At 54.6% G+C, this 25447-nt stretch overlaps 2 protein-coding genes across 6 annotated transcripts in view; both read left to right on the top strand.

Moving 5' to 3' along the window:
• The window catches only part of STK40 (serine/threonine kinase 40), a 39231-nt gene extending 21973 nt beyond the window's left edge, over positions 1 to 17258 (top strand). For 4 of the 5 annotated variants that reach the window (XM_036231783.1, XM_016147221.2, XM_016147224.2 and 1 more), the window contains 9 exons: positions 649 to 734; positions 1115 to 1258; positions 3377 to 3604; positions 4670 to 4722; positions 9906 to 10021; positions 12658 to 12802; positions 12924 to 13043; positions 13467 to 13551; positions 14934 to 17258. In XM_036231783.1, the coding sequence (XP_036087676.1) occupies positions 649 to 734; positions 1115 to 1258; positions 3377 to 3604; positions 4670 to 4722; positions 9906 to 10021; positions 12658 to 12802; positions 12924 to 13043; positions 13467 to 13551; positions 14934 to 15152 (1196 nt within the window). In that variant the 3' untranslated portion in view covers positions 15153 to 17258. The remainder of the gene's footprint in view (positions 1 to 648; positions 735 to 1114; positions 1259 to 3376; positions 3605 to 4669; positions 4723 to 9905; positions 10022 to 12657; positions 12803 to 12923; positions 13044 to 13466; positions 13552 to 14933) is intronic. The other variant, XM_036231794.1, reaches the window with a different exon arrangement.
• A 6438-nt stretch (positions 17259 to 23696) lies between these two features.
• EVA1B (eva-1 homolog B) lies at positions 23697 to 25407 on the top strand. The gene is made up of 3 exons (XM_016147225.2): positions 23697 to 23828; positions 24227 to 24327; positions 24608 to 25407. Exons 2-3 carry the CDS (start codon positions 24261 to 24263, stop codon positions 25036 to 25038), a joined length of 498 nt encoding a protein of 165 aa, XP_016002711.1. The 5' UTR covers positions 23697 to 23828; positions 24227 to 24260; the 3' UTR covers positions 25039 to 25407.
• The last annotated feature ends 40 nt before the right edge of the window (positions 25408 to 25447 follow it).

The raw sequence follows: 25447 nt of genomic DNA, 5'->3' as shown, positions 1-25447 counted from the left end.
GCTGGAGTGTAGCTGGGGCGGAGAAACAATCAGTTAGAGAAATGGACAGGAACCATATCATGTAAGACCTTACAGGCCAAAAAGGGGGTTTGACTGCATAGTATGAGCAGTTGGGCACTGTTAAGGATATTTTTTAGCAGTGTGTTGACACGGTAGCATTATCTGATTTATGCTCTGAAAGCTCAGGCAGGGCGCTGAGGGCGTTGTCACAGACAATGAGCAGTACAGCTCTAGAAATATAGAAGTTCCCAGAAGCTGGTACTTGGACGGGGGCCAGGCGGCTGTATCAGACTACCAGGGGAACCTGCCCCAGCTGTAGTTTCCTGGATTCTCACCCTGGAGTTGCTCGTTCAGAGGGGCCAGATTGCAGCCGGGAACTCTTTTTTTAACATGCTCCTCAGAGATTCCAGCCTGCTCCCACTGTTGAAAATCCGTTTTTGAGAAATATGCCTGTAAAAGCCAGGTGTACATCATGCAGATGTACACATACCCTCCATTTTTGGAGAGGAGACTCTGAGGGGAGAGTTCAGTGGACATGAACTGTGGTGCCCACCTACAGAGATGAACTAGCCAAAAGACCACGTGGTGACATGGTGCCATGACAGACAGGGCTGCTGAACAGTAAGCTAGCTGCTCTCTGTGTCACAGGCCCCCGTCTGGGTAACTCACCGGTGCCAAGCATTGTGCAGTGTTTGGCGAGGAAAGATGGCACAGACGACTTCTATCAGCTGAAGGTAAGTGAGGCACCAGGGGTGGGGGCGGCTGGGCACCCAGGGCCATCCTGCCAACCCAGCTCCTCCCCCTCTCCACTTTTGCACCTACACCACTTGTGAGCAAGAGTGGCACCATTTCTTCCTGAGAGGCAATCAAGTTCACACGGCCTCACTCTGCACAGCTCCCAATTTAAAGAGCTTTATCTGTGCATAAATTACATAGCTGTCACATTAAGAAAAACCGTTTCACTTTGTATGTGCATGTGCGAATGTGTGTGCAAGTGTTGCATGGTAGAATGTGAACCCCATGCTTTTCCTATTCTGGTCCTTCTACTTTGTAAAGTAAGGATTTGGGGGGTTATTTTATTATTATTTTTTTTTATGTGTATGCCTTCCTAAAGATCCTTACCCTTGAGGAGAGGGGGGACCAAGGAATAGAAAGCCAAGAGGAAAGGCAAGGCAAGATGCTGTTACACACCGAGTACTCTCTGCTTTCCCTCCTCCACACGCAGGATGGCGTGGTTCACCACCATGGGCTCTTCCAGGTGAGTGGCTGCCTGTCCTCTCTTTCCCTGACCCTCCACCTTGGGCTGGCACTTGCTGGGTCCACATTTCTACTTTGAGCAGCTCATGCGACCCCCTGGCATCCTTGCCTGCTGGGCACATCAGGACTTCCTGGGCCGGGTAGGCCAGAGGCCATGCTGGGCTGGGCCAGCTGCTTGCAGTGCTCTTGCTATGATGATCACAGCCTGGCGGGAACGCACACCATTCGCATCTTACAGTCTTTCCTTGAAGGGCCATTTAAAGGCACACAGACTCTTTCTACTATGATTTCAGGAATTGGCCAGGCCAAGGTAGAAGGGAGGGCAGTGAGGGAGAATGGGCACTTGGGGCCGCCTCAGATGTTTTGATACCAACAGTCCTGCCTTCTCCAGGCATTTCAGTTTGTTCGGCAGTTGTCCCTGAGCCCTTGTGCTCCAATGTTCCAGGTCTCTTAGGAAAGGTACTGATTAGCGACTCATATCCTGAAAAGAGCCCTCCTTGGGGCAGAACTGAAATTGTGTGTCCAGAAGTGAAGAAGCAGGTTCGGAGTGCCCAGGAGGCCTCCTGCTCAGGACGCCAGCCGAGCCTCTGCAGTCCCCTCAGCCAGATGTGCCGGCCAGGCCACCCCCTTGCTAGGACGGACCTGGTACTCGAAAGGTAGCATGGTGTCCGGGAGCCAGCATTCCTGGATTCAGATTGTGTGACCTCAGGCACATCACTTTACGTCCCTGAACCTGAGGTTTCTCATGTGTAAAATGGGGGTAATGATAATGAAGCCCACCTCGTAAAGAGGGTGGGAAGGTGAACGAGCGTGTAAAAGCACCGAGCTCACCGGTGCCCTCTCGTCACCACTGTTATGTCAGGCAACGAAAACTCCTTGTCGGCTTGATTCCTAAAATAAATGAAAAGGCCTCCCACCCTCACACATACACCCCACCACGGTCTTTATTCTGAGATGTGCAGTGAGAGGCAACTCAGAGTATCATTAGGCAACTCTGAAAATCAGTGTTTCCCTGACACATGAAGTCAAGCTGAGGCTGGTTGTGATTTCTTAGTACTTCACTTCTGATAGCTTCCAGAGCGTGGCCTTGGCTTCCATGATTTTGAGTAGGAAAACCTGGGTTGTTAATATTTCTAGAGTCATCTATGTGCCAGACACTGTGCTGGGCCTCTGGGAAGAAAGAATAAAAGGTGCATTCATGCTCTCAGGAGAAATGTGGATATGCAGTGCCCAGGAGTTCCCCAGACGCGACCAGAGGTGACCACAACCATCAGCCTACTGGGCTTACACTGAGAGGCATCCTCAGACTAGATGAAAGTCCCCATGTTGTACCAGTTTTTTGTTTTACTTTAAGTACCTTTTTGGCAAAGAAGTGGGTCTAGAGCTTGCACCTGCCATGTTGGTAGCAGTGCCTACCCTCTGAGCCCTGGCAGGGCCAGGACTGGCATCAGTCTGGGCTGTCTTATTCTCTCAATAACCTGTGACGTAGGGGTTGCTAGCTCCTGTTTGCAGTTGAGGAACCAGAGACTTGAAGAGGTTAGGTGACCTGCTCCCAGGTCCCAAAGCTAGGACAAGGTAGAGCCGGGGGCTAAACCCAGTGGTCAGGGATCAGAGCCATACTCTTAACTACTGTCACATGGCTGCCCAGGAATCCAGCTTCCATGTGAAGCAGTTGTTTTGGACACAGAACACTTCACCATCTTGGACGTTGGAAGTGTAGAATGGTCATTGCTGGAATCCCTAGAGTTCCATGGAGGGGAGGATGCCCAGGGCCCTGGCTTTATTGCCTGGACACTGGGCTCAGGGGGCCCTTTGGCTTTAAATGCCCATCCCTGATCTGAACCCTTTGCATTAGGATCAAAGCATGAAGCCTGTACCCGAGCAACTTCAACCTCAGCCCCTGGCCGGGCCTGGCGCTGGCACATGGGAAGCCGGGCATTGCCAAGCGGCCCCACAGTCCATGCTACCCAGGCCTCAGGCCTTCACTGCCCACACACATGCAGGCTTGTTCTAGGCTCTCTCATCACCTTGCGTGTCCAGCTCCAGAGGGGAGTCCCAAAGGCCTGGCTCTGGCCCTGCTGGGCCCACAGCAAGCCCCATTTCCCCGCTTGCCTCCCAGGACCGCACCTGTGAAATCGTTGAGGACACAGAGTCCAGCCGAATGGTTAAGAAGATGAAGAAGCGGATCTGCCTTGTCCTCGACTGCCTCTGTGCACATGACTTCAGCGACAAGACCGCTGATCTGATCAACCTACAGCACTACGTCATCAAGGAGAAGAGGCTCAGTGAGCGCGAGACCGTGGTCATCTTCTACGACGTGGTGCGGGTGGTGGAAGCCCTGCACCAGGTGAGGCTCTGCGGTGCCGCAGCCCCTCCTTCTCCAGCCCCGGAGCTTCCTGGGCCGCAGTGACAGAGCGGCCTGTGGGCCCCACGTGCCACAGAAAGCCACTCTTCCTGCTGCTGCTCAGCAGAAGCAGCTCTGTCCTGCCCCCATCCAGGTGTGCTTTGCAGCTAGAAGTGTCCAGAAGGAAAGTGGCTGGATGACATGTGCACCTGGTGAGGCACAGTGCCACAGACCTCAGCATGATTCTGGGGGCGGTGTTCCCAGACGGGCAGCTGAGCAGAACCCAGCGCAGTGATTCCCTTTCAATTGAGAGGCTAAAAATGAGGCTCCCAGCTTGGGCTACACCTGTGAGATATCCACTGGGGGCAGCCACAGCCTGTCTCTGAGCTTTCTGTAGGGTTGGGGGTATCAGGCACCCCAAGTCCAGGTTAGGAGCACCTCTTCCAAGCACACAGCATCTGTGGGCCAAGCCTGCTGTACTTAGTCACCAGTCATGAGAGTTCATCTCTGACCTCAGATCCAGACAGATGCTTAGTTTTATTGTTTCTTGTTTTTCAAATTAGATTTTTGTTTTTTTTTTTAATTAATTAATTTTTTTATAGTGACATTGGTTTAAAAAATCCAATGAGTTTCAGCTGTACACTTTAACAGTAAGGCATATATATATTTACACTGTGCGTTCACCTCCCATAGTTAGATTTCTTTCTGTCACCACATATTTGACCCCCTTTACCCTGTCTACCTCCCTGAAATGGGATATTTGATAGAAGTGGAGAGAGGACTGATTTTCCCCCATTGGCTGCTGCTCTGAGGAGAGAAAGAGCTGGGAAACTGCCCTGAGTGAGACAGAGATTGCCTGGGCTCTCTTATTACCGCCTTCGTATTTGTACACTGCTGAGGCCTTTGAATGGTCCTGGCCTGTCTGTGGCTTACAAATCAAGGCCTGAGGAGCCTGAGGAGACATGTCACAGAGTTTTTCCTGCTCTCCCAAACACCTGGAGAGTCACATCTTACAGGCTGGGACCAACCCTAGCCCTGAGTACAAACCACGTGCCTGTTGTCTTCCAGAAAAACATTGTGCACAGGGACCTGAAGCTTGGGAACATGGTGCTCAATAAGAGGTAAGATCCGCTTTTCATCTTGGAGTTAGAACAGGTCACATGCTGCGACTACCCCACCCCCATGGGGATTCTGACTCAAAACAGCCCACTTCTCCCAAGAATCCCAGTGGGTGGGGATGTGATGTCTGCTTCTGTCTTATGCCACATGGGAACATGGTGCTTGCTAGGAAGGCGTTTCAAAGGCCACAAACAGAGAGTTCTGGGATGGATTTCAGAAGTTCTTCCTGGTCCATTAATTGGTCATGCCTACTAGGTACTCAGTAAATGACTATAAACAATGGACAGATGGATAAAGGAATGACAGATGAGCAAAATGAGGCCATATCATAGGCCAGGTTCCTGGAAACAGACTCGGATGTGCATCCAGGAAGTGTCCTGGGGATTGCTCTCGGGAAGGAGGGGCCTGGATTGGGCAGATGGAGAAGGTGACTGTGGTGCCACCCTGATAGGGTCACAGCCTGGAAAGCTCGAGAGTTAGATGGCTCTTAAATGTCCCACGTCAAGGCAAGGGGGCATATTGCTTTGTATCCTCACTGCTGCCAGCCACTGAATGTGGGCTGTGCCTGGGGTGGGGCGTATCCTTAGGCAAGGCAGTTTCCTTTGGCCTAGGTGACTTTCCAGAGAAGGACACAGCTATAAGTAATCAGAAACCAACACTCCCAGCAGCAGAAAGAGAATGCCTCAATCTTAGATGGGATCTGGGCGACTTACCCAGCACCCAGGGAACCAGTGGCAGAGGGAGATCATGAGAGGCTCTAGTCTCAAGCTGTCACCCCGCTCAGGGAAAAGGTCCGGGCCCCTTCCAAGTGATCTAGGGCAGCAGTAGAGGGACACCAACCATGCAGGGGCCAAGGACTGATGGGAGGATGGCCCACTCTGTACGCCACGATTCAAGAAACACAGCGCTAGGAAAGGCACTCCCCCTACATCCCCCTCTCCTTGAGCCTCTCTCACCCTCTCCCCTCTCTCATCTCCAGGTGTCGAAGTGGGTGGGAGGCCTTACAAATGGCAGGCAGCATAAATCTCAGCAGAAGTACTGTGGTGGGTGATTTGTTCCATAATGTGATCACCCAACCGAGGGGGGCCACTGTCCCTATGAAGTGGCCAAAGCCACAGCAGTCACAGGAAAAGAAGCTTCAGGGAGATTAGCCTCCGGGGAGGGCGCGGGGGCACCAACCAGACCCTGCAGTGCCAGCCTGCGATGCCATGGGAGGATACCTCAGTGGCTCAGCCTGTCTCCCGGAGCTCACCATGGGCTGCAGCACCAATCAGAAAGCAGATATCCCTGCATTGAGAACCAGTGTGCAGAGGGCTGTGTGCCAATGAAGCGGGGCAGCGATTCATCCATCTGAGTCAATTTGTGAAGGATGAGTAAAGATTTATCAGCCTGAGATGTGAAGTGTTGAAAACCTGACCCTTTTGTGCTCCGCCAGGAGGAGGGAAGAAAATAGAAATGCTTGAACCCTTGACTAGCTGAATGAGAGAGTTAGGGAAGCCAGAGGAGCAGGACTTGGGGGTCGGACGTGGCTCCCAGCCCAGCACTGCCTCTTAATTACCCCTTGCGACTTGAGAGAGTGTTCGTTGGGTTATTTACCCATTACTCATTCATTCATGTACTGCAGAGCTGCTGTGGTACCCAGCGTTTCCCTGAGCTTGCATTTCTTCATCTGTGAGCATAGAGGTGATTATACCTTCCTGCCAAGATTGACCCAAGACGTGAAACTGTCTCACAGAGTTCAGCCCTCATCAGGGCACCACCATGCTAGACCAGCCAGGGCCTGTACACGCGCTTCCCTCGGGAGATGAGGCCCGCTGTGTATGGAGTGGCTGACGAGGATGCCGGTGGTGAGGGCCCAGGGTACTTTGGCTCCAGCTCTGAATTGCATAAGGAGGGCAGGTAGCAGAGAACCGGGACCGTCCCAGCCCTGAGGGCAAGTGGTCTCAGTGTCCCTGACCTGTGGGATGTGGGGCTGGTCATCATCCCACTCTGGACTTCAGGATTACTGTTCACAAAGAAAGGGCACATTTCTTGAGCACTTGAGTCCATGTGGCTACAGAGCCCCCATCCTCTACAGTTGTCCCCAGAGCAGTTCATTGGCTCTGAGGAGCACCTCGAGGGTCGTTATGGGAATGCACAACCAGTCCTCCTGCCCGAGACCGCCCCAGTGCTCCAGGCTTCTGTCTCTGTGGGGGGTTCACTTCTCACTTCTCCAGGCCCCATAGATTCTGGGAAGGTACTCAGGAGGTCACACTTCTCCTAAGTAACACCAGTGTAGTGGCAGCGGCTCTTCTGTGTGTGTGTGTGTGCACGTATACATGTGTATGTGCGTGTGAGCGTGTATTTTCCTCGGATTACAGAGCACCAGTACTTCATTCAGACCCCACATCTTGGCTGCACTCGTTTAATCCGATCTCCTTTTTGTGTCAGGGCAGACGGAGGTTCTGGCCACCCCTCACTTGAGTCATGGATGTTCTGGAAGGGGGCAGGGTGGTGTGGTAGAGAGAGACCCACACTGAGCGCCCAGGGCTTGCTCTTCATGTGTCTTTTGGGCAAACCTCTCCTCTCAGGGCCTCACTTTCATCCTTTCCTAGTTGAGAGGCGATCTGGAGGAGCTTCTGCCCATCAGGCCAGGCCCTAACTCCAGCTGGAGAGGCAGGCGGACAAGCTGGAGGCCTTTGTTTAGTCCTCACAGCAGAACAGAGCACACCCAGGGGAGGATACGGGGAGAAGTGTTTGCGAGGCAGCTGCAATGACAAGCTCATCCTGCTTTGGATAAAAGGCAAGGGTTGAAATCTGAAATCCCCTTTTGGGGTTATGTGAGGTTTGCTGTGGGTTCTTCTTCCTCCTTTCTTTTTGGGTAGGCAAGTTGCACACCAAGTTCCTAGAAAAGGAGAAAAACACTGTGGTAGCCCAAAGGGCCATAGCTAAAGAGTGACTCACTCAGAGCGGATCCTGCTGACACAGAGCTCCCTCCCTTCATCCCTGGCTGCCCTCACCCCCTCCTGCCAGGACAAGCCTGGGGGGTCTGGACTCCCACAGAATCTGTGCGCCACCCGGCCAACTTGGGCGGTGGTGGCTGGGCAGGGGAGTGTCGCCAAGCTTCAGGAGGTCTTGGAGCTGACCGTGTGGTTTCCTGTGGGAGAGACTCCAGGGTCCTTAGCAGGCAGAGCAGTGCAGGCCAAGTGGGCCTGCCGCCAGCCCTGCAGATTCTCAGTGATTTTCTTTTAGCCCCCACTGCCCTGCCCCCTATACAGAGAGCTGTCAAGTCCTGCCACAATGTTGAGTGGAAAGCTCAGCCACATTTGCACGTGCGCTCCCGGGCCTATAGTCATAATGTGGCACCTCTCTCTGGCGGTCTCAGAGATGATGTCTTTCCCTAGGTCTCCTGTTGGTTGCCTCTGCCAGGTGTGCCCGCTGTCTGAGGATGACATCCTAATCCAAGCTCACAGTTAGTAATCAGTGACTATTCGCCAGGCCCTGGGCTCAGAGCTTTCCCTGGGATTAAATTCTTATCTCATTGAATCCCAACACAGTCCTAGGAGTTAGGTGCTAATACTTTCCCTGTTTTACAGATGAAGAAATCGAGGTTTAGCAAGAGATTAAATAACATGCCCAAGACCTCACTGCCCGTCAATGGCAGAGGCAGGATTGGAACCCAGGAATCTGACTCCCAAGCCCAGTGTCTTGTTGCCAGCTGCAGCGGCCATCTCTGAGCAGAGGGAGGAAATGCAGTGCTTCTGCTCTGTGGAGACCTTGCAGATGGGAGGCCCAAGTAGTCCCTCATTCAGGACAATGACATGGGCGGTACAGAGCTGGAGCAGTTCGCTTCTTGACATGCCCATGATCCTTGACCAAGACCCTTGGCCTGCACTCTCAGGCTCTAGCTTCCCTGAGGCCACTGGTCAGATTTCTGTGGCATCTTGCAGGGCAGCCTGTATGGAGAGGAGAGTTGACATTTCCATTTGGAATGCAGAAGACAGACTGGCCTTTGTTTTGCACCAAACCCTGTGCCAGCAGAATTCCCCCAAGAGATCTGAAGAGCTCTGGGAGCCTCTTGGACACAGCTCCTGGGGAATTCCACCTCAGCCCCAGCCCCACACACCCTGCACCTCTGAGCTGACCCCTCCTCTCAAAGCACCTCATGTAGCTTCGTTTCCTGTCATCCTCCTTGGCTTCTCCGCCAACAGGCTAACATGGGAGCCGGGCAGTGGCCCCTGCTCATCCATTGGTAGAGAGGTGCCCTTCCTCACTAGCCGTCTCCTACAGGGCCGAGAAGCCTTTCCTGCTCTCCTCACCCCCACATCCCCACGTGTGGTGCAAGGCGTCCTCTTGGGGCCACTTCCTTTTGCCACCATCGTGAGCCTCCTGGAAAGGATCAGAGCTCAAGCTGCTCTCCAGCACAACTCTCACATGGTGGAGATCGGGTTTTCTAAGTCAGGGCAGAGTCTGAAGTACAAGACAAGGGTGAGTCAGCTTTGATGGAAAGGAAGGGAAAGTCAGGGGCTGGGCACTATCCAGGGACACAGTGGGCACTCGACTGGTGTCAGTCCAAAGGGCAGGCTCCGGAGTCAGACAGACCAGGGTTTGGATCCTGCTTCACCGCTCACTAGCAGTGTGACCCTGGGCAAGTCCTAGCACTGCTTCTCTGTGGCTTAGTTGCAGCATCTGTGAAACGGTGCATGAGAAAGTCTCCCTGTTAATCTGTGGCAAGGGGTGTATGAAAATAGTCCACATCAGACACTGAGGTCAGGGCCCGCCCCTACTAAGTGCTCAGCACACGTTGGTTTTTAGCACTGTCAGTGATGACGATTGATAATGACAGTGGTGATGACCAGAAGGATCAGGCTCCAAAGCTCTGCTGGGCCTCCTTTTCTCATGTGTAAATGAGGGACTTGAACTAACCCAGGGTGGCAGGTTCAGGGGAGCTCCCCTAAAACCTCACCTGGTCGGCATGACTCAGAGCCCTGCGAGACAGCTCAGCAGGTGGCAATAAAGGGCGACTGACTGGCCAGCGTCAGCACCCCAGGCACTCCCCACACAGCCATGGGGAAGGCAGTGAGGACCAAGGGAGCAGAAAGGACGTGGGCACGTTCCTTTGCTCCCTAGACAAGAGATGAGGGCAGCAGAGCTGCCCGTGGGGACACACACCAAGGTGTATTCACTCTCTGCCTCCCGCTCCCAGGACACATAGGATAACGATCACCAACTTCTGCCTCGGGAAGCATCTCGTGAGCGAGGGGGACCTGCTGAAGGACCAGAGGGGGAGCCCTGCCTACATCAGTCCAGACGTGCTCAGCGGTAGGTGCAGTGTGCAAGGCAGCGGTCCAGGCCGTCACACAGCCAGGCCCTGCGGCCTCTCCTTCATTCGGCAAACCCTGTCTTCTGGCCATGTCACCCTGAACGTGACCGATCTCATCTGATCTTGGAAGCAAACCCTATCTGTGGGCCTCAGTGGTGGCCCAAACCAATACTATCCCTCTGGGTACAAAATTGGGGTCTTATGGAGGATGAAGACAGTAATCATCACACCAGTGCATGTTTAATTACTCTCTCGGTTCAGTGTTTTGAAAGAAAGATTTCTGTGAGTGTGAATATGGGGCACTTGAAGGACTTTCGGAAGCGACATCTGAGCTGAGATCGTAAGGATAAGTAGGAATCCACTGGGGGTGTGACTAGGCAGAGACATCACAGCGCATTTAAGGAACCAACTAAAGGCCTTTGTGGCTGCTGCTCAGTAAGTGAACTTGGTTCAAGGCCAGAGAGGTGGGCCAGGGCCGGACCACACAAGGCCTGATGGAGATCTGATTAAGAAACATGACCCTTTATTTCAAGTTCAAAAGAAGCCATTGAACAGATCTTCACTGAGTGTGTGCCACAATGAGATTTACATTTCAAATATATCATTCCCTTTGTTCCTTCGTTCATTCATTCTGCTGGCAGCAGTCCCCAACCTTTTTGGCACCAGGGACCAGTGCTCCTATTAAAATCTAATGCCTGATGATCCGAGGTGGAGCTGAGGTGGTGATGCTACTAGCACTGGGAGCAGCTGCAGATACAGATGAAGCTTTGCTCACTCGCTTCTCACCTCCTGCTGTGTGGCTCAGTTCCTAACAGGCAGGGACCAGAACCGGTCCGTGGCCCAGGGGTTAGGGTCCCCTGCTGCTGGTATTTACCTACCGAGAGCCAACCAGGTACAAGGTTCTGTTCTAGACACTTCGGATACAGCAGTAACAGGCAGACAAACATCCCTGCCTTCATGGATGGTGAGCTGACTTTCCAGTGGGGCTGAGTCAGGTAATACACAAAATAAGTATGTAGTTATTAACTACTGATAATATTTCCAAGTACCAGGCACTGTACTGATCAGTGGCCCCATGGACTCTGTGTTGGTTGCTCCACTTGGTGGAGCAGGGTCCCCTAAGCTGCTCTTTGGCATTGGGGGTTGGAAAGGGCAGGGGCCATGAAGCCTTGGGCAAAGCTGGGTGGAGGCTCATCTCCACACAACTGCCTGCTGCACCAGCTAGGGCTGAAGTTTAGTCCTCACAGCAGGCCTGCGAGGGCCACATCTCATCATCCCCACTTTAGAGATGAAGAAACAGGCTTGGTGAAGGTCCGTGGTACTCTGAAGGTGCAGGCCAAGGCCTGAAACAGCATCCCTGTGCACGCTGCACACTCCTGTCCCCTTAAGCTGCTTAACCTTCAGTGGATCTGGTGAGCCCTTCAGAACCAGCATCCCCCACCCCAGAGACATTATTAGTCACCTAGGAGGCTTTGAGACCCAGAAGAGGGATCGTAGTTGTCCAGGAGCTCCTGGGTACACAGCAGTGTCTCACCACACCAAGGAGAGCTGAGTTGTGTTCAGGGATCCGGCTGCCCAGAGCCCGTGGTGTACACACAAGGCGCTGTGCTAGGTACTAGGGGGCAGAGGCTTTCGAAGGGCTGGCGTTGTGCTCTGATTTTACGTTGGGAGTGGGTCAGGCAGCGGCTGGCGTGTGGCAGGAGCTCTAATGCTGCTGAGTGGATAGATGGATTGCCCTGAACATGGGAAGAGCAGGGCTTTCACAGTCAGCTGTGTGACCCTGGACAAGTTACATCCCTGGGCCTTCAATTCACTCTTTGGGAAAAAAAGAAAATACCTAATTCATAGAGTTGTGGTAGAGATTTAATGAGATGAGTGTTTCTTCCAGTGCTGTCACAAAGTGGGAACTCAGTTAAATGTTCACTCCCTTCAGTTTTACAGATAAGGAAACTAGCACAGAGTTTACTTAACTGGATAGTCATTCACTTAGCAAATGTGAGAGGCCATGCTAGGCACCAGGCTCATGTGTGAGCAAAGCAGAGAGGTGCTTGCATCTGAGAACTTACCTTCCAGTGAGGGGGATGGGGAGTAAACAGACAGACAAAGAAGGGGATCTTTAGATTGTGCTAAGTGCCGTGAGGGAAGAGTGACAGAGGGCAGCTTGACTTGTCCAGAGCCGGTTAGCTCTTTGTTCCACATCGCATCATGGTGCTCTGTGAGCCGCTCTGGTGAGTGCTGGGGCCATAGAGCAGGCCCAGTGCCCCGGAGCTCACAGTCTGGCAGAGAAGGGCTGGTGGTCTGAGGAGGAGGTAGGAGGCACACCCAGAGGCGAATGGGTTGCACAAAGCCAAGTGTGATCTCTTCTTCTCGGGTCACGCCAAGTGGGGCATCATCCTGCAGAGCTGGGTCTCAGCCTGAGGAGCAGGGGATGGATGAGCATGAGCAAAAGCTCCGGGGACTGAGCTGGTGTGGCTTGCTCTAGGAGGAAGGGGGCAGGGTGACCAGAAATAGGGTACCGAAGTGGAGGGGCCCCATGTGTAGAATTTCAGTGAGGTGGCTGGTGAGCTGAGGGAGTCCCAGAGCCATTCTCTTTCCCAGCCCTGTGCTCAGTATGCGTGTGTCTGTGTGCCCACAGGCCGGCCGTACCGGGGAAAGCCGAGTGACATGTGGGCCCTGGGTGTGGTGCTCTTCACCATGCTCTACGGCCAGTTCCCCTTCTACGACAGCATCCCACAGGAGCTCTTCCGCAAGATCAAGGCCGCTGAGTACACCATCCCTGAGTGAGTCCTGCCTTCCTGGGGAGGGGCAGAAACAGCGCAGAGAGGCTTGGAGTCCTGGGTCCGTGAGACCCAGCACCAGCCCACCCCTCCTGAGCCCTCACCCTCTTCTTCTCCAAATCAGGGATGGGCGGGTTTCTGAGAACACTGTGTGTCTCATCCGGAAACTGCTGGTCCTTGACCCCCAGCAGCGCCTGGCCGCCACTGATGTCCTGGAGGCGCTCAGTGCCATCATCGCGTCATGGTAAGGGAGGGGCTGGGCCAGTGCGGGGCTGGGTCCTGCCCTCCCATCCAAAGAAGTGGCCTGAAGCTGGGCCTGTTTCGCTCCCAGGCAGAGACAGGTTTCCAGATTTCCCCGTGGGCCAGAGTAGGAGGGTGCCAGCCGCGCTCAGGGTCGAGCACCTCCCATCTTCCAGCTGATGCCAGCGATGGTGGGCATTATCTCACTGAGTTCTTATCGTAACCCGAGGTAGAACTTGGCCCCCATTATTGGATGAGGAAACAGGCTCGGAAGCAGAGTCGATCATGTCAGGAAGGGGCTGAACTGGAACCCAGCCCAGGTCTGTTGGCTCCAGCCAAGTCTTAGAGCAGTGGGGACCTGGCCTTTCTGGGAAGCAGGGGCTGGGGGCTGCCTGGAGCCAACCTGACGTGTCTGTCTCCCCTGCAGGCAGTCCCTGTCATCTCTGAGCGGGCCTTTGCAAGTGGTCCCTGACATCGATGACCAAATGAGCAACTCAGACAGCTCCCAGGAGGTGAGTTGGGAAGGACAGACAGGCTGTTATCCAGGTCCTCAGGGACCAGACTCAGGGGAGGGCAGGTGGGACAGGGATAGAGATGGCAGCTCCCGGCAGGATGCAGGGCCTTCTCCGCTTTGTCCCCAGCCTTTGGAGTAGAAAAGGGAGAGCTAAGTCCTCGCCCTGAGCTGCCTGGGGCCTGCTCGTGTCTGGCTTAGTTGGTGGTTCTGTGGCCTGAGAGAGGGCTGTGGGGCAGCTGAGGTGGAGACCCTGAAGCAGGGCGGCCCCACAACACCCAGCCTGGCCCTCTCTTAGCTTCCTCTAACTACCCAAGTGCTCTGCCACGTGTCAGACTTTTAAACAGTCACATTTCTCTGCCCCTCTGACTCATAGGGTTCCCTCTCAACCTTCCTGCTTTTCATTTTTCAGATGATTCATTTTCTCCCAGTTTTCTCTTCCCCTCTTCTCTGCCCTGGAGAAAGTGCTGGGCCTAGGGTGGGGGCAGACACCTGGGCACTAGACAGCAGCTAATGCTGATCTTAGAGTGCCCCCTGGAGGGCAGAGCTTGGCCAAGCCCTTGGAAGGGACAGGGTAAGGACCCTTCCTCTTCGGCCCACCCTGGAGTAACACAGCAGAGCCTCCTGGCCTTCGAGAAGAGAGAGTTCTAGGCTCTACCCCCAGCTCCCACCCTTCCCATGACTGTTCAGCAGCTAAAAATTATCATCACTAGCACGCAAGGAATGCCCACCCCAGCACATCTCATTCAGTCCTGTGTGGCCTGTGTGGAAACTGAGGTTCAGAGAGGTAAAATCATTTCTCCAAGTCACATAGGTTGGGAGTATTAGAGCTGAGCCTTGAACCCAAGTCTGAGTTCATGGCCCTGCTTTCTCCCTCTGCTGATTAGCACAGAGACCTACCACCTCCGTTTGTTACTGTGTGCCTGGGCCACTCCAAGGGGCTCAGCATGGGGCAGAATAAAGAAACAGGGTCACCCTGGTGCTGAGCACCCAGCCCCAGACCTCTCTTTTAACACTTGACCTGCATTGTCCTGCCAGGGCTCTCGAGAACTGCAAGGGGGCGATTACGGTCTGACTTCACAGGCGAGGAAACTAAGGCTTCTTAGATAATGTGACCTCTCCCAAAGTCAGTGAGTTAGGAAGTGGGGATCTGGCTCAGATCAAGGTCTGTGCTTCAGCTGTAGCGATACCCAGGGTGGCCAGCAGAGCAAGGTCCAGGTTGGCTGGAGGGCTTCAGGGACCCATCCTCTCTGCCACCCACTACATCGAGGCCAAGGGTGTGGTGCCTGGGGAGTAGGGGGCTTCTCGAGCCAGGCCATCTGACACTCACTCCCTCGCTCTCCTCTCTCCGTCTCTGTCTCTCTGTCCCTCTCCGCCTCACAGGCAAAGGTGACAGAGGAGTGCTCCCAGTATGAGTTTGAGAACTACATGCGGCAGCAGCTGCTGCTGGCCGAGGAGAAGAGCTCCATACACGAGGCCCGGAGCTGGGTGCCCAAGCGGCAGTTTGGCAGCGCGCCACTGGTGCGCCGGCTGGGCCACGACGCGCAGCCCATGAACCCCTTGGACGCAGCCATCCTGGCACAGCGCTGCCTACGGAAATAGCAGCCTCAGGCAGGGGCGCCAGCACCACCCGCCACCTCTTCCTGGCCGCCAGCCAATGCCCGGCTGTGGGGCTAGGCCCTGGAGTGCTGAACTCTCTCCCAGGCTGCCACAGGGACAGGCAGGGACAGCCCAGGTCACACGTGGGGTCAGCAGAGGTACCACAAAGCTACCTTTTGGAATGATTGCTTGATTGTTTGGTTTTTTAATCTGAGAAGCCTAGATAACTAATCTGCTTTTAATCATGACGTTTTAATCTACCTCTGTCTCTTTAACCATGCTGTCTCTGGACTGAGTGAGAGGGAGGAGGAGGGAGCCCGCCCAGCCGCCCTGCTCCCCACAGTCCAAATAAGCTGAAAGTGCAGCTCGCTGCTGGCTCCCAAAATAAATGCCCACTCCCCACCGTTCTCCCAGGCCCCCTCCCACTGTCGGTTTTCGTCCTTCCCCTTCCGACCCCAGGCCCCTCAGTCCAAGCTTTGGAAAACCTTCACCTCATCTTAAGCGGAATTCAAATATATTTATTTTTATACTGAAACCAACTTCTCTCGATCTCTAGGTGGCTCGGCTCTTGGCCACTCCCTGCCCCCAGCCTGGCTGGACAGCAGTGAGTCCACAGCCCACAAATGGGCCCTCTCCTCGCCCCCAGTCTCAGAAGCCCCTTCTTGCCGGCCCCTCTCCACCTCCAGCCCACCAGTCCCCCTTATTTCTGGTGATGGGGAGGCCTTTCTCGACTTGGTTCTCTTTCTCCCATCTCAGTAGCTTCTCTGAGGTGCTGCACACTCGCATTAACCCTGGTTTCCTTCTCCACCCCTCCCCGCGGTACTGAGATGTGAATGGGGTGCCTGGTGGTTGGGCTGGGGAGGGGTGCACTGGGCTGGCCATGAACAGATGGGCCTTGGCTGCACGCCCTCTCGCTCCCCACCCCAGCCCGTATTCAGAGTGATGGAGGTATCTCCCCCACCTGCTCTTGCCTCATTATAGATATGGTGTCTCTTCCCAGCAGGCCCTGGCCAGGGTCCTTTGTGGGGGCTACAAGTCTCGTAGGGAGAATCATAGGGACTGGGGGGACCCCGTCTGGCTTGAGAACAGCCCTGCTGCCCTTTTTGAGCCGAGATTTTGAAGTGGATGCCCGTCTTGCCAGAAATGCTGTTCTCACCAGAATGCCCTCCCCGTCCACTCTTCCTCACTGGACTTTGGCCCTGCCCAGTTCCAAGCAAAGACCTTCCCCTGGCTTCCCCACCAGACTCCCTAAGAGAAGCTGATTGTTACCTTCCAAGCAGCCCTGGCCCTCAGGCCCTTCCTGCCTGTCCTTATTCCCCAGTGGGAAGGTGACCTCAGTCTGTATGACTCTGTTTCCCAGTGTGAACTGCTCCCCTCCCCAAAAGCTGACTCACTGTGAGTGACTTGGGCAAGTTCCCAAACCTCCTTGTGCCTCAGTTTCCCCATCTGGAAAAAATGGGGCCACCTCTTGCCAGCAGTAGCAGGGCTGCCCACACCCCTTCCTCCCCGTGCCCCCATCTCAGCACTTGGGCACCCCGTGCCTCTGCCTCAGTGGGTCTGAGGGAGCCTGCCTGAGCCCAGCACTTACTCCCCTGAGCACCAAGCTCTGCCTCTGTCAGCTGTCTGGCCGCTGAGAGCCAGGTCTCGTGCTGTGGGGTTGGGGATGCCCTCTTTTCTATATTTATTTCAAAAAGAAGTCTCCTAAGGGAGTGGAAATGCAGTCCAGCCCAGGGCTCCCAGCCCCTGTGACTGTCCTCCTGTGAGGGGCTCCACTGTGCCCCTCGCCCAGCAGTCTGCCCAGACCCTCCAGGCCTGCTTGCCACGTGTGGTCTTTCTTCTCCTTTTCAAAGCAATATCCTCCAGGTTTGCAAAGCCCTATCAGACAGCGGGCCTTTCCCAAGGTCAACCCACGTGTCTGATTACATTTCTAGCAAAGCAAATGAGAGGAGGTTGGGTCTGCCCTCACTGGGTGTCACACGCTGAGAGAAGTCCAGTTGTAAAGAAACAAAACAGAAAAAGTCACAAAAAAGTTTGTATAAAGACATATTTTTGTACTACATGGGGACTCTTCCTGCATGTCAGCAATAAAACTTCCTGATCTGGAGCCACTGTGGCCTGTACCGTCTGCCATTCTTGCCCTCCTCACCTGTCTCCATCTCTCTCACCAGCTTGGTCTCCTTCCTCTCCCACCCAGGGAGGGCAGGATTCCTGCAGCTCTTGGCTCTACTACCAGGTGCAATGGATAAGTGCCCCCTACCCAGGCAGCCAGCCAGCCAGCCGCATGCCATCACCTGCCATCACTGGCTTAAATGGAGGAGGGGACCAGAACTACCCAGCCTCCCGCTAAGTGTCCAAGGGGAACTCCCTGCTCGGCTTGGCTCAGCCCCAGACCTGTGCCGGAAGGTGTCCTGGAGAGGCTGCTATTGGCAGAGTATTGGTCCTGTCCCCCTGCCAAATCCCTATTGGAGTTGGGGGAAAACCGAGCCAGAGACTGCCCATGTGCCCACATGCCCATCCAGGGCAGCTGGGGTAAAAAGGGCCAGGCTAGGCCCCTTCCTGAACCACCCGCTCCTTGCCTCCCCTCTATAGGAAGCCAAAGGGCTTCCTTCCTTTCTTCTTTCCTTCCTTTACCTAATTTTAGACCTTACAGATTGAGCATTGGAGCAGTTAAGCTAGAAGTAGGCTGGCCCCTCCCCCAGCACACCACAGGGCCCAGGCAGATGCACCTTTGTGTTCAAGAACCCCTACAACAGGCCCAGGTCACCTAAGGAGCAGAGAGCCACGCAGGTGGAGCCCCTTCTCAATCAAGTGCCCGCACAGCCAGAGGGGATGGCACCTCTCCAAGATGTGGGAAGGCCCTGGTTCTCTCCAAGTACTTCAGAGCAGGCCCCCAAGCCCCTCATCTCTACCTTCACCCCACATCCCCACACCCACTTCAGCAGCCAGGTGGCTCCCCATCTTCCTGGTTACTCCCAAAATCATTTGCCCATTTCATCTGGTCCATACCTTATCTGTTAAGCAGTCCTGGAGGCACTGCCAGAAGGGGCCCTCACTCCCAGCCCAGCACAGCCACACTCCAGCTCTTCCAGCTTCCGCCCCTGGGCCTCATCTCCATTTCCCACCGCCCTCCTGCCCCGCCCCGCCGCCCTCCCCACACACACACCTGATCAGCCTCACGCCTAGATATCTCCTAGGCACCTACACCTGTCAGGCTTACATTCAGAAATACCCAACAGCAAGCTACATGCGGGCAGGGACTCTTGCTCACTCTTGTATCCTCAGCACCTAGAACTGGCCTGGCACACAGCTCACACGCGAGAACTGTTGGTTTATTGAGCTAAACTTAGATCGCTCTCTACCAGTTTTACTGTGAGCTCTGGAAGGAAAAGAAAGAAGGGCAAAGTACCAGAAAGGCGAGTGCGATCAACAGCCTCCTGTGCTCCTGGGACGTCACATAAGAACTGAGAAGTTTCCATCAGTTGTAGCCACTGCCTGGGCTTCACTGTACTCAGGGAGAGCAGCTTCAGAGAAGTCAGATGAGCTGTGGAGCTACCTAAAGTGGTAAAGGAAGTACTTGGTGGCTGAGTTGTCCAGCCTCCAAAGTCAAGTCAGCTGTGTGATTTCTTTTCTCTCCCGCGCTCTCCCACACCCCACAGCCAATCCACTGCTAACCCTGTCAGTCACTTCTCACAGCGCCCTGCGACCACCCTATCTGAGTCCCCTTCTCTTGCTTCCTGGCTTCCTTGCTCCATCTTCCCCTGTGACAGCCCAGCCATGCAGCAGCCAGAGTGAGACCTTTGAAAGTCCAATTTTGTCCTTCTCCTTATACCCCCTTGATGGCTTCCATCCCACTCAGGGCCACATCCCTGGTCTGGCTTATAAAGCTGTATACAAGGCCCTAACTTGGCCTCCCTAACTTCTCTGTCCCTCACCCCTCAACCATTGTCCCAAACCACACACACGGCCTCTTTGCTGACTGACCTCGCCAAGCACAGCTTCCACCTTGAGGCCTTTTCATCAAATATGCTTTCTGTAAGGCTGTTTCCCAGATATTTGCATTTCTTCCTCTCACTTCCTTCTGCTCAAAATGTCACCTTCTCAGAGAGGCCTTTTCTGACCATGTCCACCTGGTCCTCTCTAACCCCTTACCCTGCTTTATTTTTCTTCATTGTACTTAACACAGCCTAATATTATATTATCTATTTGATTATTGATTATATCAGTCTCCCCTACTTGAATGTGGAGCTCCATGAGGGCAGAAATCTTTTCTGTGTCCATACGAGGTCGGGGATTTGAGAACTGATCATCACAGTGACTGAGGGTGCTGCTGACATTTAAAGGGTGGGGGCCAGGGACTCCAGACCGCCTCACAAGGAAGGCAGATTCTACATCCTGCGTGACATGAGTGAAAAACTTGTTTATAATTACCAGAGCCAAGACTCTGACTTCTCTTTACACGTACATAGAAAGGATCTGTGTATACATCATGTACACTGAATTTTCAGAAAATGCAACTACTGTGTAACGTGGAGGAAATTTGTACTTCGTTTTGTTCAGAACTTTACCAGGAAGCTCATCACTGTTTCAGACACTGACACCCCATTATCCCAGCATCAGTCTGACCATGTAGCTGTCACCTTCTCAGCAACTGATCACTTCACAAATATATATCATTACCCGTTATTTCTTCTATAAGACACATATATATGCGTGTATATATATACATATATATGTATTTTAAATTAGATGTGGAGGTGGGTATATTAGCCATCGATTTCATTCAGGAACATGAAAAGAGCAATCCAAAGACTCATGGAAAGGCAACTTTGGATCTGACAGGATAGAGAACCATGACCTTTGGAAGACTGGTTGGAATCATGGGCTCTGAAGTTCAAATACAGGCGCCACCACTTATATCCACGTGACTGTACAGATGTCTCTTAACCTCTTTGAGCCTCACTTTCCTCCTCTGTAAAATGGGAGTCATGCTGCAAACTACACAGGGTTAACTGGGAGGATATGAGGGTTTGAAGCTGCATAGCAGGTAGTACTGTGCCAGCTACCAGTAACCATTACTGTCATTCGTTTTGCAAAATCTCACAGAGCCCTCTTCCCAGCATCTGTCTCAGATGCCGGAGGGTGGCATTCAGAGGACTTAGAAGGCCTGGAATGAGTCCTCTTCCCTCCACAATCTAGGCCACCTCTGACCCCCCAGCAGGTGAGGTCCTAATATCAGGAACAGAGGAGCCAGGGCCAGCCCCCAACTTGGCCACTAGGGAAGAGAGCAGTCAGCTTTGCATTAGACCCTGAATATGCCAGCCCCCAGAGGCTCTGGATCTCTCAGCCCCCTGTGCTACCGTCAAGACCTGTCTTCCCTATGTTTCATCTTAAGATCACTCTCTGTGCCTCCCAAGGTGACAAATCTTTAGTCTCACAAGCAGACAGGAGGACAGAGAGGCAGCCAACAAGCAGCAGGTGGGAAAGTAGCAGGTCAGTCTTAGGCCGACAGGGAGGAAAAACAGCAGGTGGACAGACGAGATGCGAACTAAGCAGGCAGGTGACAGATATGCGGATCCCCGCCAACAGACCAGGAAAGCAGGTGGCAGGGCAGACCTACAGACATGACAGTAGGCGGGGAGAAAGAGGCAGGCAGGTGGCCAGGAGGACACGTGGACTGTGTGAATGGCCACATGGGCCAAAGGCTTTGGGCACCTCCTCCAGGGCCTCCAGAAGCAGCCAGAAGCTTTTTCCAACCCTCCAGGGCAAGGCTGTCACTTCTGCCACCTGGCCTGGCTTGGCCACACGCATCCCCCTGGAGAACACAGCACTGTGGTTACAGTGTGTCCCTCTCTCTCAAGGGACCAGCAACCATCTCAACCTCTACCCTTCTCCAGGATGGCCACCTGCTTCACCAGGGCTGAGTCACAGTTGACCCACTCCAAACACACATGTCACACGCCAACCCAGACACACTTTTGTCTGTAGATAGCAATACTCAGAGATATGCATAGCACAGGGATGCACAGAAACAGCTTAACACAAACATATCCAAAATCTTCCAGCCCCCATACACGAAGAGGCACATATGTAGACCCTCACAGAGACTCAGGTACACGCCATACAGAAGCACAACATCTGCCAACACCCGGTTTGGTCACACAAGCACAGCCACAGCACACACTCATCTTCACGTGGATAGTAGGCATTCGGCATGTTGATATAACCATGGAAACTCACCGATACCACAGCCAGTGGGCAGATTCTGGCCTCACCTTCACCTCTCAGCCTTATTTAACAAGACTGCTCACGTTCTGGTCCTGGCCAGGTCTTCCTCCTGCCTCCCTTGTCTCTCCTAGCTGACTCCTCCTCCACAGGACCCCTCAATGTTGGAGCACCCAGAACTCAGGCTTCAGACCCTTCTCTTCTCTCCCTGCGCCTCAGGTGATCTCACTCACTTCTGGGGTGTTCAATCCATCTTGGGTATTAAGGACTCGTAAAAACATTTCCAGCATAGACTCCTTGGGGCTCCGCCTGCCTATCTGACACCTCCCCCTGAATATCTACTGGACATCTCAAATCTATCAAAAATGAAACTCAGATTGCCCAAAACCTGCTCCCCATCTAAGTTCTTCTCAGGTGTCCAAGCCCAATATCAAGCAGTCATTCTATATTCCTTCTTCCTCACACATACACTCCATGCAGGAAGTCCTGTTCAGAATAGTGCCTGAGTCTAATCCTGTCTCACCTCCTCCACTGCCCATTCCTGTCCAAGCCCTGGGCTATTGCTGGCCTAGATGGCTACCTGCCTACTCACTGCTCTGCTTCAACTCTTGCCCTGCAAGGCCCAGTCCGTGCTGAGTCCCTACAGCAATCTTCTCAAAGTGTAGCACCGAACCATGACACTCACCTGATTAAAACTCCAAGGGCTCCAAGGGCTCCTCACACTCACAATAACATCTAAGCTCCTCTAATGGACCCGCAGCATTTTCAAGGTCACCCCATCACTCCCTTGCACTCTAGGATCCAGCTCTCACCTCAGAAGTCCCCCTCGAGATCTGCCCTGATGTTCTCCATCGTGTTTCCCTATTCCATCCTCTGAGCATTTGGCAGCACCCTAGAGTCTCTTCTTCATGTATTGTCTGTCTTTCCACCTACTCTCACCTCCACGAGGACAAAGATTTGTGTTCCGTTCACTGCTGAACCCCCATTACTAGGAAGTGCTAGGCAGAGTGCTCAGTTAACAACTGTTGACTGGCGGCTGTAAGAATTTATACACAGACATACCGACCCCCACAAAATGCTTAAGCAGATACAAGAAAACAGACACACAAACATACAGATATAGGCAGAAATACCGTCACATGCCCACAAAACAGATTAAACAGCCACACAGACACCCAGGAGTCCCTTTCCCACTCCCATGGGAGTCCTAGTCCTTTCTCCATCTAGACCTGCCCTCTGCTTGAACCTAGTCTCAGGACTTGGAATGGGGGGTCTCCGGCCTGAACGGGGGGTGGGGGGGGTGGGGGGTGGGGGGGGGTGGGTCACTGGCCCAGAGGCCTCAGGCAGCGCCTTCAGCTATGTCTGCAATTTCCTCTCCCCCCTTCCTTCCCTCCTCCTCCCTAAGGCTCCCGCCAAGAAGGCCTCCCCCTCACCCCAGCCCCAGCAGGAAGGGGGGCCCACAGGGGAAGGGGGCTGAGAGTCTGGAAAGGAAGAAGACCCAGACCCACACACTGGTCACACTACACATTGCATGCACAAGCCCTGAGCCCATGTGTAAAAGCATGTGCACAGGCAAGTTTAGGCAGGAGGGAAAGGCATCTCTGTCACACACTCTGGTGCAGAACACAGGGGCCAGCAGGCTGGGTTCTGGCTGGCCTGGGCCTGGCTGGAAGCCCAAGTCCAGCATTCATTAACCCTGCTGACCAGAGCTGCGCCAGCTGGACACACTCACTGCCTGGGCCCTGGGAGGAGGGGATGAGTCTCCTCTCCCTGGATTGTGGGTTGAGCATCTGGGGGAGGGCTGACATCTGGGCTGCGGAAGAGAGGGGCAGTCTTCCCTGGGTGAGGGGGTTTCCGGGGAGGAAGGGCAAGGCATAGGGTTAAGAGCCCAACCAGGTTCCAGGGGCAGAGAGCAGTGAGTTCAAATGGTGGCCGTTTGGTAAAGTTTTTCAATCTCTCTATAACTCAGTTAGTGTACTTAACTGCCAAGTGGGGATAATGGCACTGCATTATAGGATTATTAGAAGGATTAAATGGAAGAGTATTATAAAAGGTTTAGCCCATTGCCTGGCACCTAGGCAGAACTCCATCCTCATCATTATCATTATTGTTATTATTGTTATTAGTAACCTGGGGGCGGGTCCCTGGAACCAGCCTCCCTAGTCGTTTCCTGCGGGGGACGCCCGCAGGCCTCTCTACCCCTCCTCTCCCCTTCCTCTGCCGGCCCTTTTCCTCCCCGCCTCCCCCGCCCCGCCCCGTCCCGTCCCTCCTCTTTCCTCGGAGGAAACTTTCCACCGGCTGGTCCATCGGCCGTGTCCGGTCCGTGCTGCCGCGGCCTGGGAGGCAAGCGGGACGGGCGGGGCAGCCAGGACCTGACGGGAGGGAGCGGGTGGGCTCCGGCTGTGTGCGGCCGCCAGAGGCGCGGGGGCCGGGCCGCTACGAAGCGAGGCGCTGACGGTGAGCGAGCCCCGGCCTGCGGGTCGGTGGGTCCCCGGGGGCGGGAGGGATGGGAGAGGGAGGCGGCCCCCTCTTCCTGGAGCTCTCCCACGGAGGGCGGAAGGCACCCGCGTCTCTCCAACATCCCGCTTCCCTGACGGTGAACGGGACCTCTTTTGGGGACCTAATGAGGAGGCTGAGCGTCCTGCGGCCCACTCCCTGACCCCCAGGTTGGAGGGCTGTCCGCGTGCCAGGGAGGGATCCCCAGACAGGGCCCACATCTGCAAAGAAGTCAGGGCGCAGCTCTTTCCAGAGTGGAACCTGGGGCTACTCTTCAGAGAGGAACTGCCCCGAGGAAAAAGCGGGGTCAGGGTCAGCTTGAGGTTAGGGATTAGGATCTGACCTTGTTAACCTCGCAGGCTAACAGGGGAGCTGCCCCCCACCCAGAGCAGCATGGATGCCCCCCGAAGGGACATGGAGCTGCTCAGCAACAGCCTGGCGGCCTACGCACACATCCGCGGTGAGGGCGGCCCGGGGCATGCACCCTTCCTTCCCCTCTGAGGCCCCATTCCGCTCCTTCCCTCACCACCCCTGCCATTACCCGCCCCCCACCCGCCAGTCACCTACTCCCAATTTTCCCCATCCTTCATTACCCTCCATTGCCGATTAGTGGCTACCTAATGTCCTTCAAATCGGGGGTACTGTCCTTGCCTCCCAGACTTAGAACCTAGAGTCTTTTCGGGATGTAATAACTTCCATCCGCCAGGGCCTCTCCGTGATTTCTGCCCTCTGACCTCCAGCTAACCCTGAGAGCTTTGGCCTCTACTTCGTGTTGGGCATCTGTTTTGGCCTGCTGCTAACCCTGTGCCTGCTAGTCATCAGCATCTCCTGTGCGCCTCGCCGGCGGCCACGGGGCCCTGTGCCGCGCCGGGAGCCCCGCAGCAGCACCCTGGAGGCTGAGGACGACGAGGAGGACGAGGAGGACACAGTGACGCGGCTGGGCCCCGATGACACACTGCCTGGTGCAGAGCTGTCTGCTGAGCCCGACGGGCCCCTGGGCGTCAACGTCTTCACGTCAGCAGAGGAGCTAGAGCGGGCGCAGCGCCTAGAGGAGCGGGAACGGATCCTGCGGGAGATCTGGCGCACCGGGCAGCCGGATCTGTTGGGCACTGGCACGCTGGGGCCCAGCCCCACAGCCACAGGCACCCTGGGTCGCATGCACTACTACTGACCCAGCGGCTCCAGCTGCAAGGCTCTCTGGTACTGGACATGCACAAGAGCTCTCAGCTGCCCCAGGACTTTCGGACTGCCCCTGCCTGCAGTGGTATGGCGGCCCCGCCCCCACGGTGCTATTGGGCGTGGATCCCCACCCTCTGGGAGGCACCCTTCCCCAGTCCCACCAGAAAACCCTGGGGGGCCAGAAAACCTTGGGGGGGGGGGCGCGGCAGAACACAGGGACCCCACCCCCACTCCAGGGGTTGGTTAAAAGGTGATGTGACCAATGAAAACTACATTGTCAGTGACTTAGTGTCCTTCTGTTAACCCTGCTCCCAATGTCCCCCAGGCTCCTGCCATGCAGGGAACCCCAGGGCAGAGACGTTTGACTCATTCACCAGGCTGACCACCTCCGTCACTCCGTC

This window comes from Rousettus aegyptiacus, unplaced genomic scaffold (genome assembly GCF_014176215.1).
Source record: "Rousettus aegyptiacus isolate mRouAeg1 unplaced genomic scaffold, mRouAeg1.p scaffold_m13_p_1, whole genome shotgun sequence".
NCBI lineage: Eukaryota > Metazoa > Chordata > Mammalia > Chiroptera > Pteropodidae > Rousettus > Rousettus aegyptiacus.
This window is presented reverse-complemented; position numbering and strand designations above follow the sequence as displayed.

Coding starts and splice junctions, on each gene's coding strand:
- EVA1B (XM_016147225.2), top strand. CDS start 24,261: ATGGATGCCCCCCGAAGGGACATGGAGCTGCTCAGCAACAGCCTGGCG. Junction 24,328..24,607: donor GGCCTACGCACACATCCGCG/GTGAGGGCGGCC, acceptor TCTGACCTCCAG/CTAACCCTGAGAGCTTTGGC.